At 44.0% G+C, this 19,170-nt stretch overlaps 1 protein-coding gene across 4 annotated transcripts; it reads left to right on the forward strand.

Moving 5' to 3' along the window:
- Positions 1 to 1,121: 1,121 nt before the first annotated feature.
- LOC144521352 (uncharacterized) lies at positions 1,122 to 16,732 on the forward strand. 4 transcript variants are annotated; one of them, XM_078255895.1, is made up of 7 exons: positions 1,131 to 1,240; positions 2,542 to 2,886; positions 3,252 to 3,392; positions 3,675 to 3,779; positions 4,224 to 4,261; positions 4,351 to 4,509; positions 5,139 to 5,374. In XM_078255895.1, the coding sequence occupies exons 1-7, from the start codon at positions 1,201 to 1,203 to the stop codon at positions 5,226 to 5,228; spliced, it is 918 nt and encodes a 305-aa protein (XP_078112021.1). In that variant the 5' UTR covers positions 1,131 to 1,200; the 3' UTR covers positions 5,229 to 5,374. The 4 variants fall into 4 exon arrangements, 2 of the variants coding, with proteins under 2 accessions (XP_078112021.1, XP_078112022.1); XR_013502298.1 differs by lacking the exons at positions 3,675 to 3,779; positions 4,224 to 4,261; positions 4,351 to 4,509; positions 5,139 to 5,374 and adding exons at positions 6,220 to 6,511; positions 6,804 to 6,908; positions 16,643 to 16,732 and having other exon boundaries at positions 1,122 to 1,240; positions 3,252 to 3,345; XR_013502299.1 differs by lacking the exons at positions 3,675 to 3,779; positions 4,224 to 4,261; positions 4,351 to 4,509; positions 5,139 to 5,374 and adding exons at positions 6,220 to 6,511; positions 6,804 to 6,908; positions 7,702 to 7,742 and having other exon boundaries at positions 1,122 to 1,240; positions 3,252 to 3,345.
- The last annotated feature ends 2,438 nt before the right edge of the window (positions 16,733 to 19,170 follow it).

Here is a 19,170-nt window from a genome sequence, read left to right on the forward strand (position 1 = left end):
TGAGTTTTTTTAACTTCCCCCAGCCTGCCTATGGTCCCCCAGTGGCTAGAAATGGCGATAGGTATAAACGAGCCCTGGGTATCCTGCTCTGCCTTTGAGAAAATGAAAGCTCAGATGGGCCGATCTGAAATCTTGCTTCTTATGAGGTCATAAGGGGAAAGGTTAGCTCCCCTGTCACCCATGAGAGAGAGACATCATGGCTTTCAAACGAGCAAAGGCCACACCCCCACCCTCCACCTTGCCCCCCCCTCTCTCCTCCTCAATAGCTACAGACACAGAAATGGCACATACTAAGGAAAGCTCATTGTGGGACTGGCTCTAGTGGCTGTAATTCTGCACCAAGGCTGAATTTCGGGAAAGAGACTTCAGATACAGTATTAGGGGACCACTAAGGCCTATATAAAAGAGACTTCAGATACAGTATTAGGGGACCACTAAGGCCTATATAAAAGAGACTTCAGATACAGTATTAGGGGACTACTAAGGCCTATATAAAAGAGACTTCAGATACAGTATTAGGGGACCACTAAGGCCTATATAAAAGAGACTTCAGATACAGTATTAGGGGACCACTAAGGCCTATATAAAAGAGACTTCAGATACAGTATTAGGGGACCACTAAGGCCTAAATAAGAGCATCCAAAGAGGACCATGTCATGGGACTTTTAAACGCTGCACGCCGGCGACAACAACGGGATGCGCTACAACAACAGGACGGTTATGGTTAGGAAAAGAAAGACGGGGAAAGGTTGTGGTTAGGAGAAGAAAAATGCGGAAAGGAACTACCACACGTGGGACGCGATCCCCAGTCTCCGGGGTGAAAGTCAATCCAAACCAACCTCCTTGCGTGGCTTTTCGGCTTTTCAATACTACTCGCTACCATAATTGTACTGTTATCACGTAATATGCTTCCCATTCAAATACATTAGTTTAAAATTTGTGCTCACCAACACGATAAAAAACAGAAAAACGTGTCCCTGTACACAAATCAATAGATTCAATAACGTCACCATTTCATGAAATGCCATGAGACTGGGCTGCATTAAATTCCAAACAGGAACCAGAAACACTCAAAGAAGGGAGTAGGGGGGGGGGGTGATGTGTTTGGAGGAGGGACTCCATTATTTAGAGAAGTGAACAGTTCCTGGTTTACCAGTGAAGAAGAAAGAGAGGCAGCGTTAAACCATCAGATCCTCCAACATGAACATCTGTCAGTCTCTGATCTGCTTCTTCTTCCTCGGTGAGTAAACTCAGCTTCTGGTTCTATCATTCTGTCTCTTTTTACTGCGTTCTGTTTCTTTATCTTCTTTCTTTATCTACAGTCGCTCAGTTCAACTTTGCAGCAGAAGGGAAACAGTTTCTCATGAGTGGACTCTGTCACAACACATCTTTTATTAACCCAAAATCATGTTGGTTTCTGTGGTTAAACAGGATGTCATGAGTGGTGATAGTCATACTTAGATATTTTAATCTGAATAACAGTAGAAATACACTGTTAGAAACTTGATGCTGCATTAACATTTTTACCAAGTATTATAAAATTTTTTACTTAAGGTACCAAAAGTGAAAGTTCTCACTATGCACTATGGCCCATTTCAGAATAATGCAGATTATAATATTATAATTATTTATGCATTCATGTGTTTTTCACTTTAATATCACAGCTGGTAAAGGTGGAGCTCATTTTAAATACTTTACATACTGTTGGGTATTAGTTAACTTTTTATTGATTATTAATCTAATTCACTTTGGACCTGTGCCTGTTGTTCTGCTGTACTTGTAACTGTAACAGAGGAAATAGTTCTGCTGCTTCCCCCTGACTACAGTTTGTTGTAGCTTCACATCACAGGAAACTACAGATCTAAACCTGGAGAGGTTCACAGAGAGAGAGGAAGGGAGGAAAGAGGAAGGAAGGCGATCAACTCACCAGTACAGGCTCTGACTTTATGTTTTCTTTTAATAATGAGATGAGATGACACTCATTGATTTTCTGTGAGGCTCAACAAACTTGTAACCCATCCCAACACTTTGGTTTAAAAAGAAATTGATCACAAAAAAGGAAACTACCTAATAAACTACTTCATTTTAAATGAATGAATGTCATCTTACAGAGGAGAAACACAGAGAAACCTGGAAGGTACAGCTAAACAGTCTAACAGCATTTTCAAAACTACAGTCTTCTTTTTAATTCTTTTTATTATTTTGACATTGCATGTAGACATTTTATTCTATTATAATGTTCCCATGTGTTTCATTATTGTTGACTGAATCACTTCATCGCTTTTTGAGTTGTTTTTAGTTCTTGGTGGAACATTAAATCAGAGTCAGACTGTGAGATTATTTTAATGCTTGAAATCTGAAAGAATCCAGACCTCTATTGTTTTAAACTGTTACCCCTCAGTCACAGACTGGTTGAACTGGGCAGCTCCCAGTATGACTGTGGGGATCTATGTATGATTTATGGAAATGTGAAACAAATCAGACTGCAACATCTTACAGGAAGTACAGATAGTAACTATTGATTGTTCATCTTTTTAACAGCACTGCAGGATGGAAACATTGGTCTCATCAATGCAGAAATCATCGAGAGTACAGGAACTGAAGGAGGAAACATCACAGTTGGATGCTCCTTCACTTTCTCTGGATGGAGGAGAATCTTCTGTAAGAATGAATGTAAAGATGGAGAAATTCTCATTGAGACAGAAGAGGACACAGCTCAGAGAGGCAGATACAGCATCGAATATAAAAAGATTTCATTTTCTGAGACAGTTCTGTATGTGAGCATCAGAAACCTGACTCAGTCTGACTCAGGACGGTACAGATGTGGTTTAGACAGATCTTTATTCCCATCATCATACCAGGAGCTTGAGATCCGAGTTACAGATGGTGAGTTTCTACTGAGAGTCATGTTATTAACTGTTCACTGACAGCTGCTGATGTTTCAAATAACTCAACATGTTTAGTCTAACAGTTGTATTTAGAGCTGCATATTTTCATCATTGTGAACTCTGATAAATGCTCCTTTAACAGTTGATGTGTAAAATATGTGATGAACTCAGACGGTCCCACACTGCAGCTGATTGGAATCTTGTTGCACCAAACCCATTGATGACCTTCTGCATTTAGCTGTGTGATTAAAACACATGGATGTTAGCACAGAGTTCTCTGCAGGGAGCATCTGATCATCACCACTTCTTTGGATCTCTACAATCACTATCTGACTGTTTCATTGTGTTTTTAATGTTTCACAGCTCCAACCTCTCCTCTCAGACCTTCTTCACCATCAGTCCCATCAGACTCCACACTGATGACATCACAGAGTTTAAGCTCCACACCTTCATCAGCCTCCCCTGAAGCCAGCGAGCAGCCTCGACAGAAACACACAGCTCACGGTACATTTACTTTGTTGTTTGTATGTGAATATACTGTTATTGCAAACACATGGATGTGTATGCTTGTATGCATAAAACATATTTTTATTGTTGGTTTAAATGTTATAAAATGGTTATAAATTATTTATTTAAAAATATTAAGTTGATGTTACTATTAGTTGACAACACAGCATAAATGATCTCTCAGGTCCCTCATGTTCCTTGGAGTCCAGTTTATGCTGCCAGATATATTAAATAAGGAACCAGGAAGTGTAAAACCAACGTGTTCTTCTGCTCAAACAGACCCAAGAGCTCTGCTGTATGTGGGTCTGACTCTGGTCGTCTTCTTCATCATGTTATCAGTAGCTTTGCTGATTTTCTGCAGGATGAGGGCCAGGAAACCCAAAGGTGAGACTACAGGAAACACACACACACACACACACACACACACACACACACACACACACACACACACACACACACACACACACACACGTCGTATGAACGACCAGAGGTTCACGGGGACCACCCACAGCCCAGACCACAAGAAGCATGAAACATATTTTAAATCACTTTAATACCAAGGGGAGGGCCAACACTTTTAAAGGGAGGGACTCACATACACTAACAGGCACGCGGCCGTCCCGGCTACCAAAACAAAGAACAGAGAAACTCTGATAACAACTCACACTGTGACTAGTTGTTTGCTGATATATTAATGTTTTAAATCTCATATATAGAACCTTTAAGGTCTGCCCAGAAAGTTTAGAAAGCTCTTTTTTTAAATGAAGTCACAAAAGGTTTTTTAAAGTCATCTCTTTATTCTAATCCTCTGAACTGCATGTTTTTCAGAACCTCCTCTGGAAACTGAGTACTCTAATGTCACAAAGGTGAGTTTGGGTTCATCTGGACATCTCAGCATCATTAGTGTTTGAGAAACCAGCTGGTATTAATACAAAGCCCTGTTCTCTTCCTGCAGGCCAACCGAGTGTATGAGGAGATCAGAGAGGACAGACAGAGCACATCTCCTCCTGTAGAAGTGTCTACAGTTTACACTTACGCCAAATACACCAAACCAGATAGAGTGGAAACCACAGAGGAGTACAGCTTAGTCACTGCACCCACTTCTCAGAAGAAAGTAAGTCAAAAGTCTGGTAGGGTTTTAGGTTTTAGTAAACACCTTCAGGCTGCAGCTGATAGGTACTAGTTTTTATTTACACAGCTGTTTCTCTATCCCTAGCACCTACCTATCTTTGGTGATCATGAGTCATGTAATAACGTTCATTTGCCTTTTCATGTTTGGATGCAGGCTTTGAGACGTGGCCTGAGACAAATGAAAATGTTATTGTACAGCAAAGGACTTTGTTTTTTTGCAGTGTCAGAATAGAGAGAAGATTGTAGACAAAACTAGGGTTTTAAATGAACTTAATGTTTTCAAAATTAAAAGGAAATCCAGTTATTTACTCAGAGAATGTTAAGATAAATCAATGTAGTTGGAGGAGGACTTCCATCTGTCTATTTTGTTCATCGAGAGAGAAAAGCAACCTATTGAGGAACAGGAACCAGGCCAGTTTGAGATCATACTGTAACAGAGAGAGGGAAGGAAAAGGTGTGGCATTGATACAGATATTCATGTTAAACAATAGATTCAGAGATAAAACCCTGTGAACAGTTTACATGAAGCAGCTCACGCTGAAATGATGCTCTTGTGAAGAAACAGGCGAGTAAAGTCAGGAGATAAAGTTTGGGCTTTGTGTTTTCTTGCAGACTGAAGACGACTGCAGTGACCTCACCTACTCTGAGCTGGATGTTCCCAACGGTACAGCTGCCTCGCTGCACATTCTTCATGTTGCATAAAGTATCAGTTTTCTACAGGAAAATAAAATTAAAAAAGTAAAAAATCAGCCACCATTTAGCTTTTTTTCAATTAAAACACAATGCCTGAATGGATTTTTGAAAAAAGTTGATCATTTGACGCTGGTTAAACTGGTAGAATAAAAATAAAGAAAAAACATAAAAGACTCATAAAACTAAAAAATGTGTTAACAAAGTATATATATATATATATATATATATATATATATATATATATATATATATATATATAGTCATACATTGATTGAAAAAAATATGACTTCCCACTTAAAGATACAACCAAGTCTAGTTTTAATGTAAAATCAGACATAAACTCGCAGATTAAAGACAACACTTAATAAAGAATAAAGAAGTTAGGAGAGTAGGGGGGGGGGGGGTGATGTGGTTGGAGGAGGGACTCCATCATTTAGAGAAGTGAACAGTTCCTGGTTTACCAGTGAAGAAGAAAGAGAGGCAGCGTTAAACCATCAGATCCTCCAACATGAACGTCTGTCAGTCTCTGATCTGCTTCTTCTTCCTCAGTGAGTAAACTCAGCTGCTACTCTCTCTTAATGATGTCATTTTTAGGGGTCCAAGCCCGAGTCTGGAAGAACCGGAGGTAGCAGAGCTACGCCGTTCGCACAGCAGGGCTGTGGAACCCTATTTTTTTTGTAAGGATTAATCATACATTATTTTTCTTCTCCGCCTAAAACTCCGACTACAGCCTAAACCGTACAGGGTGGGGGGGTTGCCATTTTCAGTACTGGTCCGAAACTCCGCAAGGACCTCAGGCACAACAATTGACCCACTTCCACCATTGGGTGGCGCTATAGCAGGAAAAAGCGTTTGGCCCTATAACTCCCACACCGGACATTCAAAAACCATACATCCACGCGTTCCCTGGATCAAACTGAATTCCGCCTAGACTTTTATGTGTGATTAATCGTGATTTATCAAAAAATCTCAGACCTTCTTCACCATCAGTCCCATCAGCCTCCACACTGATGACATCACAGAGTTTAAGCTCCATACCTTCATCTGCCTCCACACTGTTGACATCACAGAGTTTAAGCTCCACACCTTCATCAGCCTCCACACTGTTGACATCACAGAGTTTAAGCTCCACACCTTCATCAGCCTCCGCACTGATGACATCACAGAGCTCCACACCTTCATCAGCCTCCGCACTGATGACATCACAGAGCTCCACACCTTCATCAGCCTCCCCTGAAGCCAGAGAGCAGCCTCCACAGAAACACACAGCACCAGCTGCACCTGCAGTCCAGGTACATTTACTTTGTTGTTTGTATATGTATGTGCATACAGTATATACTGTGTTTATGCAAATACATGAATGCGCTTGTATGTGTAGAAGTAATATTCATTGTTGGTGTAAATGTTATAAAATGGTTATAAACTATCAATTTAAAGTTAAGTTAATTTGATGTTTTTAGTTGACAACACAGCATAAATGATCTCTCAGGTCCCTCATGTTCCTTGGAGTCCAGTTTATGCTGCCAGATATATTTAATAATGAACCAGGAAGTGTAAAACCAACGTGTTCTTCTGCTCAAACAGACCCAAGAGCTCTGCTGTATGTGGGTCTGACTCTGGTCGTCTTCTTCATCATGTTATCAGTAGCTTTGCTGATTTTCTGCAGGATGAGGGCCAGGAAACCCAAAGGTGAGACTACAGGAAACACACACACACACACACACACACACACACACACACACACACACACACACACACACACACACACACACACACACACTTAATATATCCGTGAAGTCATAAAATAACTATTTGCACACAGAAGAGACAAATTTAAAAAAAAGTTTAAAAAAGCAAACATGAACCAACTCTAATGAGTTTTATTGTTATCTATTATCTTTCAAGCTGCTATCATCATCATTCATTTCCACCACTTTTTATAAAGGCTGCTGTGTAGACTGTGGAACTCAAGTTTCATGAACAGAGAGGATCCAAACACTGGAAGAACCTCCACATCCACTCCTTCTAAACTCTCAATTTTGGGGGAAAAAATTCACTTAAATAGTCAGGTCAAATCATTTACAGTTTTTCTTGATTGCTTTGACGCAGCAGTCAACTCAAACTCCACATTTTTCAAAACAGTTAACACACAGGCCGAAACAGTGGCACTCATGGTCAAAATGACACATTTTGTTTGCAAAAGGCTCTAACCGTGCCAAAACATTTAAAATATGCAACAAAAGAACATTTTGCCCTCAACCAGCTGATTGGTCGACTGAACGTGCTGCTGCTCTCCTCCAATCACTGAACAGTCTGTCCAGAGAGCCATTTAGATCGCGTTCACCAAGAAATAATGGTGACTGTCTTCAAGAGGAGTTCAAGTTCATCAACATTCAAAACTACGACGTCGACCTAGAGCATCAGCATCTCAGACCAAAACTAACGGGCGACTCAGCCAACAAATACTTTGTCTGTTCCTCAGGTTCAAACCAGAGAGGAAACACAGACATCTCCAGGACTGAGGTGTCTTTCTTTAACTCATCTATCTTTGTTAACTCTCACTGTTAGCTTTTAATATGGCTGCTGATGCACTGTGAGAAGGAAAGGAAACACAGCAGTTCAATCGCACAGTTTGCAAAACATGTTCTGTAAAACTACAATCCAAGATTTTAAATTCAAGTATGTGCATGTGCAACCAACAATAATAATTGTTTTCTTCAGCGTGGAAATATGTGAATATTTAGCATCTTTAATAAGTAGTCAAGGCTGAAGGAGTGACATTTTATGTTGCATTTTATTTGTGGAGAAACAATGACGTGATACTCCACTAACATCTGAAATAGCTACATGTTTTTAGCCACTTGGCAGAGGAAACTAGTTGTGAAGACCACACTAGTCTATATCCACGATTGCACATCCGGGATTGTTCTCGTTGTGCCGGAAATTTCGGATGTCGTTTTCGGATATCTGTTACCTTCCTCTTTCTTTCTTTGTTTTGGTTAACTGCTCCTCAGATCTCTGCAGGGTAAATCCAGACAGCTAGCTAGACTATCTGTCCAATCGGAGTTTTCTGTTAAACTAAAACAACTTTTAAACAAAGTTCCTTCCCGAGGCTATTTTGCAGAGGCACTGTGGCTCCGTCCAGCACTTAGCACCGCCAAAGACGATTGTGATTGGTTCAAAGAAATGACAATAAACCAGAGCACGTTTTTCTCCCATCCCAGAATGCTGTGTGGACTAGCCAGACCCTCCTCCGCAGCACTGTGGAGGAAGGTCTGGCAATGCGAGACTAACACCACACTGACATTATTATCAGCACACAGTTGCTTTTTTTACACATCCAGCAGTTATGGAGCAACATCATCATTTCTTTGGAGACATTTTTCTGTTTCTGTCCAACTGAATGAAACAAACAGCAGACAGAACAGCTGGTGAACATAGAGACCCAGATTAAGAACCAGAAATGTTTTTTAGGAGTTGTTTAAGCTGAAAACAGAGCCAAAATCAGAGTGAATATTAAATGTGCCACAGTGCTAAAAACAGCCAATATTAGATAGTAGTTGCTCTTCACTGAGAACAGCTGTGGTCAGCTGTTTGACAATTTTCACAGGGGAAAGAAGTATCAAAAGTTACGTTCACACCGCGAGTTTAATGCCTAATTCTGATTGTTTGCTCAGATCCGATTTTTTGTTTGGCTGTTCACATTACCTTTTAAAATGTGGCCTATATCAGATTCCAGTGTGAACTGTTTGCGGTTTCGGACTGACCCGCATGCGCAAAAGAACAATAACAATCAAACAAATTCAACATCAGACTGTTGCACTAAAGTTAGGGAGGTTATGGACGAAGTAAGCATTTTCATTATTTCAAAATGTTTGTGTAATGGCAGCTGTAACATTAATGAGCAGGTGCTTAGGAGGAGAAGAATGAAGAGAAAGAGAGACAAATTGGCTATTTTGGCCTTTTGCGGGGTTATGGCTGAAAATTCACTACAGAGGTCTGTGTGACCGGACGACTGATTTGCACGTCAAGACCGCTACGGGCCTCCACCAGAGTTTCCTCTGGCTTTGGCCTGCCCAGGCATAGTTCACCATCTTTCGGGTCCTATCGCTCGTGCCCACCCTCCACCTCCCCGACGGTGCCGGCGAGACGGGCCGGTGGTGCGCCCGACCTCGAGGGACCGGGAAAGTGAGCGCTGGCACGTTTTTCTCCGACCAATCTCCCGCTCCATTGTCCCCTCACTCGTGAACAAGACCCCAAGGTACTTGAACTCCTTCACTTGGGGTAAGGACTCATTCCCTACCTGGAGAAGGCACTCCATCGGTTTCCTGCTGAGAACCATGGCCTCCGATTTAGAGGTGCTGATCCTCTTCCCAGCCGCTTCACACTCGGCTGCGAACCGATCCAGTGAGTGCTGAAGGTCACAGGCCGATGATGCCATCAGGACCACATCATCTGCAAAAAGCAGCGATGAGATCCCCAGCCCAATGAACTGCAACCCCTCTCCACCCCGACTACGCCTCGATATCCTGTCCATAAATACTACAAACAGGATTGGTGACAAAGCGCAGACCTGGCGGAGGCCAACTCTCACCTGAAACGAGTCCGACTTACTGCCGAGAACCCGGACACAGCTCTCGCTTTGGTCGTACAGAGATTGGATGGCCCTGAGAAGGGACCCCCTCATCCTCGTACTCCCGCAGCACCTCCCACAGTATCTCCCGGGGCACCCGGTCATACGCCTTCTCCAGATCCACAAAACACATGTAGACCGGTTGGGCATACTCCCAGGCTCCCTCCAGGATCCTTGCGAGAGTAAAGATCTGGTCCGTTGTTCCACGACCAGGACCTCTTCAACCTGAGGTTCGACTATCGACCAAACCCTCCTTTCCAGCACCTTGGAGTAGACTTTACCGGGGAGGCTGAGAAGTGTGATACCCCTGTAATTGGCACACACCCTCTGGTCCCCCTTTTTAAAAAGGGGAACCACCATCCCGGTCTGCCACTCCTTAGGCACCGTCCCAGACTTCCACGCAATGTTGAAGAGGCGTGTCAACCAAGACAACCCCTCCACACCCAGAGCTTTAAGCATTTCTGGACGGATCTCATCAATTCCTGGGGCTTTGCCACTGTGGAGTTGTTTAACTACCTCAGCAACCTCCACTAGGGAAATTGACGACAATCCTCCATCATCCTCCAGCTCTGCCTCTACCATAGAGGGCGTATTAGTCGGATTTAGGAGTTCCTCAAAGTGCTCCTTCCACCGCCCTATTACCTCCTCAGTTGAGGTCAACAGCGTCCCATCCTTACTGTACACAGCTTGGATGGTTCCCCGCTTCCCCCTCCTGAGGTGGCGAACGTGCCGGACCTTGGTGCCGACCGAAAGTCCTTCTCCATGTCTTCTCCGAACTTCTCCCACACCCGCTGCTTTGCCTCTTTCACGGCAGAGGCTGCAGCCCTTCGGGCCCTTCGGTACCTTGCAACTTCCTCCGGAGTCCTCTGGGATAACATATCCCGGAAAGACTCCTTCTTCAGTCGGACGGCTTCCCTGACTAAAATCGATCATTGACCTTTGGCCTAGGGTGCTCTGGTACCAAGTACACTTATAAGCATCCCTATGTTCGAACATGGTGTTCGTTATAGACAATCCATGACTAGCACAGAAGTCCAACAACAAACAACCACTCTGGTTTAGATCAGGGAGGCCGTTCCTCCCAATCACGCCTCTCCACGCCTCTCCATGTGTCTCCATCATTGCCCATGTGCGTGTTGAAGTCCCCCAGCAGAACTATGGAGTCCCCCACTGGAGCCCCATGCAGGACTCCACTCAAGGTCTCCAAGAAGGCCGAATACTCCGAACTCTTGTTCGGCGCATATGCACAAACAACAGTCAGAGTTTCCCCCCCCACAACCCGCAGGCGTAGGGAGGCGACCCTCTCGTCCACCGGGTTAAACTCCAACGTAGCAGCGCTCAGCCGGGGGCTTGTGAGTATCCCCACACCCGCCCGGCGCCTCACACCCTGGGCAACTCCGGAAAAGAAAAGAGTCCAACCCCTATCCAGGAGTATGGTTCCAGAACCGAGACTGTGCGTAGAGGTAAGCCCCACCAGATCTAACCGGTAGCGCTCCACCTCCCGCACAAGTTCCGGCTCCTTCCCCCACAGAGAGGTGACATTGCCTTGGGAGACCCTACCAGGAGCACAAAGCTCCAGACAACACAGCCCTCAGGTTCATAGGGACACACAAACCTCTCCACCACGATAAGGTGATGGTTCCCGGAGAAGTACCTCAAAATATCTGCTGTAATAGTCAACTGCCACTATGTAGTCAGTATTATTCCATGTGAATAAGTCTGTGGCTATTACCTGCCAAGGCCTTTCGGGGATGGGATGTGAGATCATTGGCTCCTTTGGGGCAGAGTTACGTCGCTCGAGGCAGATGATGCAGGATCCTACTAGCGCCTCTATTTGTTTCCCCATGCCGGGCCAGAATACTACATCTCTTGCCCGTTGTTTACACTTTTCCATCCCTAAATGTCCTGAATGTATGCGTGCAAGCATTTCAGCCCTGAGTGAGTGTGGTACAATGATTTTTTCCCCTTTTAGCAGGATGCTGTTCACCTTGGAGATCTCATCCCGATGATTCCAGTAATCTGTGACAGCATTTCGGCATTTTTTTCTTGACTCAGGCCACCCTGCCAAGGTAACCTGTGTCAGCACTGAGAGCTGTTCGTCTTGGGCTGTTGCAGCTCTGATCTCTGCCATTTTCCTGTCGCTCACCGGAGCGCTGCTGATCACTGTGTGTATTTGTGAGTCCATACCTTCGCTCAGTGACCGGCTTTCTGGATAAAGTTTCCGCGGCTGGGATTTGTTTTCCGGGCTTGTGTGTTATGGTGATGTCATACCGTTGCAGCTGCAGTATCATGCGTCAGAGATGGGGACTCGAGTCTGAGACTCGGACTCGAGTCGCACTTAAGTCCCAAAAACAGCTGACTTCAGACTTGACTTCGGACTCGACCCAAAAGACTTCAGACTTGACTCGGACTCGAGCTTCGAGACTCGTCAACAACCTGTTTTCATGCAATTATAGCTTTTTAAATCAAAATGTATTCATGTATTTCTATTTTCTTTTATTGGCGCATATACGGGGAAACGTATGACGAGCTGCATGTCCCCTGCCCTTTGCCATAATGTGCAACGTATTGCATGCGCCTATGTGCGCACACTCACATATCAAAAAATGCATTGCCGATGGCGACACCAAATCCTCCTGGAGTTGTACCTTTTCTCATTAGTTTTGCTTTCAATAACTTGGTAAACAGAGGCAGTAAGCTAACAGCTACATGCAAAGTGTGTGACACCAAGATAAATGATGCCGGATCAACAACGTCGGACTTCATCAGGCATCTCAAAAGGCATCACCTAAATAGGTCAGTCACTCACACACTAATGTGAAAAGAGAAGTTACATTTAGCATATATCGTCACAGGTAACAAGCTAACCATCGCAAAGTGTTGTGTTAATGCTGAGAAGAGGCACATTGTATCTTTATAGTTAGTAGTTGCTAAGGCTCAGACATCCATGGCGCACAGGAGGCGGGACGCACGAATCCATCTCCCCAGGAACAAATGCTGTGTCGGGTGGGCAAACTCATGTGATGCGTAATTGATCCCGTGGATGATTTGTAGGCTATTAAGTGAACAAGGTGTACCCGGTCCACCAAACACTGGGCCGTCTTGACTGTCTTAATTCTGCACATATTTCTGTTACTGTAGTCCTATTTACTATTTCATTATTTCATCCATGCGTGGCGCAGCGGATTCGTGCGCACTGTCACCTGCCGTGGAGACGCTGGCCTCACTAACCTCTCCTCCGCTGAGTTGGGTCTCCCTCGCGCTGGACTCAGTTTCACTGAGCGTACTAACACTTAAAAAATAAATGGCATTACATCAGTGAGTTCATACTGCTTATTGTGCGTAATTTGGACTGACACTGAGATGCATGTTGTTCTGTAACTGGTGTGGCGCTGCCACTTTTCTCTTGATTTCCACTTCGACATTAGACATTTTTTTGAGTGAAAGAGACGTTACATTTAGCATATATAATCACAGGTAACAAGCTAACCATCGCAAAGTATTGTGCTAATGCTGGGAACAGGCACATTGTATCTTTATAGTTGTATCCATATGATGTGACAGACTTAGGTTAATATTTCACCAGGTCCGAGGGGTAGAGGGATGTGTTAAGTAGACCACATGAAGTTATCCTACAACTGATTTTGATACTGTACTGTATGGATGGTAGCTACAGGACATGTTTTGAATTCATAAGATTTAACAATACAGTGTTAGGGACAGATCAGATGGCCAGAGACTTGAGACTTGACTTGGACTTGTGGCAAAAGACTTGAGACTTGACTTGAACTCGAGCTCAAAGACTTGAGACTTGACTTGGACTTGCAAAAAATGACTTGTGAACATCTCTGTCATGCGTTGTAACCTGGGCGGTGCAGCTGCCAGTGGCTTTCGCATTATTGCCTCTAGCGGTTTGTGATCTGATTCGACAATCACCTGTCGGCCACACAGGTGCTGGTGGAACCTCTTGCATCCAAAGCGCACTGCATTTTCGATTTGTGCGTAGTTCTGTTCAGTCTCATTTAGTGCCTTGGATGCATATGCAACTGGCTTCTCTCCCTGGAGCAGGACTGCTCCTAAGCCGCATTTGGATGCATCAACTTGCAGTTTCACATCTTTGGTGTGGTCAAAGTATGTGAGGACGGGGCCAGGCTCCTGTGTTAGGAGGTCTTTGGTCCATGGGCATGCTCCCCTGTAAGAACATTTTGTGTATTTTAATGTTTAAATGCATCAATCTGGTGCACTTTGAAAAGAAATTCAGAGGTTAGACTTGATTATTCATATGTCTATGTATGGGAATATTTGTGCTGTAGCCTGAGCTATTTTGCACTTCAGAATTCTAACCATACACACACAGGTGGAATAGTTTTTTCTTCATATTTTTGCATGAATGTCACTAGGAAGCATACCAGTAGAAATATATATTTATATTTGTAAGTGGGATATATATAAGTAAGTGGGATTGTCTGCAATCTGGCAATATAATAACCATTATGGTGGAATACACTAGCTAAGCAATTTACAAAAAATATCTGTGCTGACATAGTTTACATGAGAATACATTATAAAGTTGTAGACCATGTAGAAATTTTGTTGCAATTTCAAAACCGGATTACTCAGGGACCGCTTGTTGTACCGATGCATGTGTTGAGTGAAGAGTTTGTGAGATATTTCACAGAGAGTAATGGGTGTGCAGAGATTTATGCAGAATATATGAATATATGATAACATTTCATGTAAGTTCAATGTTAATTTTCTTGCAATTTGTCACAGCAATGAGGTTAACACTTTTGCATGCGCCATATCCGTGTCACATTCTCATTAGGGGCTGAGCCCCCCTAAAGGTCTGATCCTAGAATCACCCCTGTTGCTACTTCATACTTGTACTCCACTACTCCTCAGAGGGAACTGTTGTAATGTTTACTGCACTACATTTATCTGACAGCTTTTGCTTTATTGCTTCACGCTGGGCTTGTTTCTGCATCAGCTCATTGAGTATCGGATACAATTAAAACTATTGAGGAAATATTTTCCTTTGACATTGGTCCAGTATTAAACGAGATCGCTGCAGTCGGCAACGGTGAAACAAGCTACAATGTAAGTTAATAGGACGTCAATTGTACAGCTTGTTTTTACGTTCATAAAAGTGCTCGTTTTGCCACTAACAGGCTCAGATTAATATTCTAACTGTCTGACAACATTATGGAAAGGATTTCTAAGGAGGTCGACCTTTCTGTTAAAGAGTAAGATCCTTTTTTTAAAACATAAAAAGTCCGCGAAATTGCAATCGCTGAACCCACCAGACTCCATGTAAATAAACAGTAATATTAGCATCGTAAAATGGGCATTCTAAAACATCTCTGAGCTCTGAGCAGTGCTTGCTCTGGCTGTCTTGAGCCTGTGCGTGTAGGGTGCACGACTATTTCGTTCCAATTTCGGGTCTGTCAGTCACAGTAAAAACAGGGACAGGTCACCGAAACCGGGACGTCTGGTCACCCTACATGAGCTGACTGATTAGCTGTGATAGCAGTGGGACTATGCATGGTTTTTAGCTGCTGCTGCGACAGCTCATGTGTCCATGCAATATCAATAGCCTTTTCCAACGTTAAGTCTGTGTGGCATAACAGCTTCTCACGCACTTTAGGAGAGTTTGTGCCAAAGACGATTCTGTCTCTAATCATTTCGTCACTGTTAGGAAAATCACAATCGTTCACAAGCAGTCTTAGCTCAGTTACAAACAGGTCGCAGCTTTCACCCTCCCCTTGTATCCTCTGGTGGAATTTATACCGCGCGAAAATAGGGTTTGCTCTGGGTTTAACATAGGCCTCAAACCTGTCGTAGTACGTCTTGAGAGCTTTCCTTTCGTCTTCTTTGAGTGTCCATGTGCTAAATATATCCCTTCCTTTTTCGCCAATCCATAGGAGTAGATAACTGCACTTTTCTTCCTACCGTTTGCTGTGTAGCGGTCCGGAGAACATTAGCTCCACATGTTGGCGGAATTTCTTCCATGTGTCGGGCAGATTGGATGAATCCCAATCCATCCGTGGCGTGGGGACACCTGTGTGTTCCATCTTCCGTCGTCAGGTCGATTTGAAACACTGGTCTATTCTGACACCATGTAATGTTTACTGTTATCTTTGAATAAAAGATCCGACTGGACTACTCATCAACTACTCATACCGGCGCTGCCATCTTTTTTCTTTTACCTCCGGTTTACACTGGTGCACACTTCAATGACATCTGTAAAACAGAACATTCAAAACAGGAAGTTCCAAGGATGTTACCATAGACAGTATATAAGATGTTACATAAACTACTTCATTTTAAATGAATGAATGCCATCTTACAGAGGACAAACACAGAGAAACCTGGAAGGTACAGCTAAACAGTCTAACAGCATTCTCAAAACTACAGTTTATGAAACCATCTTGTTTTTAATTCCTTTTCTTATTTTGACATTGCATGTAGACATTTTATTCTATTATAATGTTCCCATGTGTTTCATTATTGTTGACTGAATCACTTCATCGCTTTTTGAGTTGTTTTAGTTCTTGGTGGAACATTAAATCAGAGTCAGACTGTGAGATTATTTTAATGCTTGAAATCTGAAAGAATCCAGACCTCTGTTGTTTTAAACTGTTACCCCTCAGTCACAGACTGGTTGAACTGGGCAGCTCCCAGTATGACTGTGGGGATCTATGTATGATTTATGGAAATGTGAAACAAATCAGACTGCAACATCTTACAGGAAGTACAGATAGTAACTATTGATTGTTCATCTTTTTAACAGCACTGCAGGATGGAAACATTGGTCTCATCAATGCAGAAATCATCGAGATTACAGGAACTGAAGGTGGAAACATCACAGTTAGATGCTCCTTCACTTTCTCTGGAAAGAGGAGAATCTTCTGTAAGGATGAATGCAAAGATGGAGACATTCTCATTGAGACAGAAGAGGACACAGCTCAGAGAGGCAGATACAGCATCGAATATAAAAATTCAATATTTTCTGAGACAGTTATGTATGTGAGCATCAGAAACCTGACTAAGTCTGACTCAGGATGGTACAGATGTGGTTTGGTCAGATCTTTATTCCCATCATCATACCAGGAGATTGAGATCCAAGTTACAGATGGTGAGTTTCTACTGAGAGTCATGTTATTAACTGTTCACTTCGCCTAACCCGGCCCACCTGCTCTCTTCATAGTCGGCATGTTCATTTACCATATAATAAAAATAGAGGGAGGCAGGCCAGTACAGCCCAATCTGGTTGGGGAGAGTTCTAGCGCGACCAGGCTCCTCTCCTTAACCTGTCTTTTTTAGTTATGCTGTTAACCCCAATTTCCACTGGCTGCGGAACGGCTGCGGAACGGCTGTGGAACGGCTGTGGAACGGCGGCGGAGTCATTAGGTTTCCATTAAAGTCAATGTGTGTATTTCCACTGACTGCAGAACGGCTGCGTTCTGACTGCGTACCAGCTCCGGCGGTCCGCAGCCCTCTGGAGCAGATTCTATTTTTGCCGGACGCCGGAGAGCTCCGCAGCAATTCAGCACACGGCAGATAAACAAAGCACAGAAACAAAATAAACATCCGGTTAATTTTCAAAATAAAATACACCGTGCTCACAGCGGATCATATTTCCCTGCACTACACCTTGAAAACACAGCACAAAGTTGTTTCCCCTCTACTCTTCTGGGTGGAAACAAACTGTTGTTGGTTTTGTGGTTCTATTCTACGTGAATTTGCGAGATATTGTGAGTCCTCGTGACTACAGCCGCAGACAACAAATCCGGACCTAGTGGGCATTGACGGTCCACAGACGTTCTGCATTCAGTGGAAATCTGGAGTTATAGTTTTAGACTGCTGGGGGACTTCCTTTGACACACTGAGCTTCTCTCTCCTCTCTCTTTCCATTTGTGTGCATCCATGTCCCAGAAATGCTTGTTACTAACCTAGCTCTGGGGAGCTTAATCCCCGGAGTCCTTATGTTTTTTTTTCATCCAGCATGTTTCCTTGGATTAGGGTGGCACCAAAATCATGGTTGCAGCTGTCGCCGTGGTCCTGCTGCACTCCCTGCTACGCTCTGCGGTGCCCTGCAGTGCCCTGCTGCGTCCTGCTGCATCCTGCTACATCTTGCTATGCTCTGCTGTGCCACGCTACATCCTGTAATGCCCTGCAGTGCCCTGCTATGCCACAAACTACTACGACTACTATTTCTTGTCACTGTTCCATTATCTTTATTGTGACTATTATTGCCACTGTTCATCACACCCTCAACCGGCAGACACCGCCTACCAAGAGCCTGGGTCTGTCCGAGGTTTCTCCCTAAAAGGGAGTTTTTCATCCCCACTGTCGCACTAAATGCTTGCTCTTGGGGGAATTACTGGAATTGTTGGGTCTTTGTAAATTATAGAGTGTGGTCTCGACCTACTCTATCTGTAAAGTGTCTTGAGATAACTCTTGTTATGATTTGATACTATAAATAAAATTGAATTGAATTGAATACGACCAAAGCGAGAGCTGTGTCCGGGTTCTCGGCAGTAAGTCGGACTCGTTTCAGGTGAGAGTTGGCCTCCGCCAGGTCTGCGCTTTGTCACCAATCCTGTTTGTAGTATTTATGGACAGGATATCGAGGCGTAGTCGGGGTGGAGAGGGGTTGCAGTTCGGTGGGCTGGGGATCTCATCGCTGCTTTTTGCAGATGATGTGGTCCTGATGGCATCATCGGCCTGTGACCTTCAGCACTCACTGGATCGGTTCGCAGCCGAGTGTGAAGCGGCTGGGATGAGGATCAGCACCTCTAAATCGGAGGCCATGGTTCTCAGCAGGAAACCGATGGAGTGCCTTCTCCAGGTAGGGAATGAGTCCTTACCCCAAGTGAAGGAGTTCAAGTACCTTGGGGTCTTGTTCGCGAGTGAGGGGACAATGGAGCGGGAGATTGGTCGGAGAATCGGCACAGCAGGTGCGGTATTACATTCAATTTATCGCACCGCTAGACGAAAAGAGAGCTGAGCCAGAAGGCAAAGCTCTCAATCTACCGGTCAGTTTTTTGTTCCTACCCTCACCTATGGTCATGAAGGCTGGGTCATGACCGAAAGAACAAGATCCAGGGTACAAGCGGCCGAAATGGGTTTCCTCAGGAGGGTAGCTGGCGTCTCCCTTAGAGATAGGGTGAGAAGCTCAGTTATCCGTGAGGAGCTTGGAGTAGAGCCGCTGCTCCTTTGCGTCGAAAGGAGCCAGTTGAGGTGGTTCGGGCATCTGGTAAGGATGCCCCCTGGGCGCCTCCCTAGGGAGGTGTTCCAGGCACGTCCAGCTGGGAG

The sequence above is a fragment of the Sander vitreus genome, chromosome 7 (assembly GCF_031162955.1).
Source record: "Sander vitreus isolate 19-12246 chromosome 7, sanVit1, whole genome shotgun sequence".
Classification (NCBI taxonomy): Eukaryota; Metazoa; Chordata; class Actinopteri; order Perciformes; family Percidae; genus Sander; species Sander vitreus.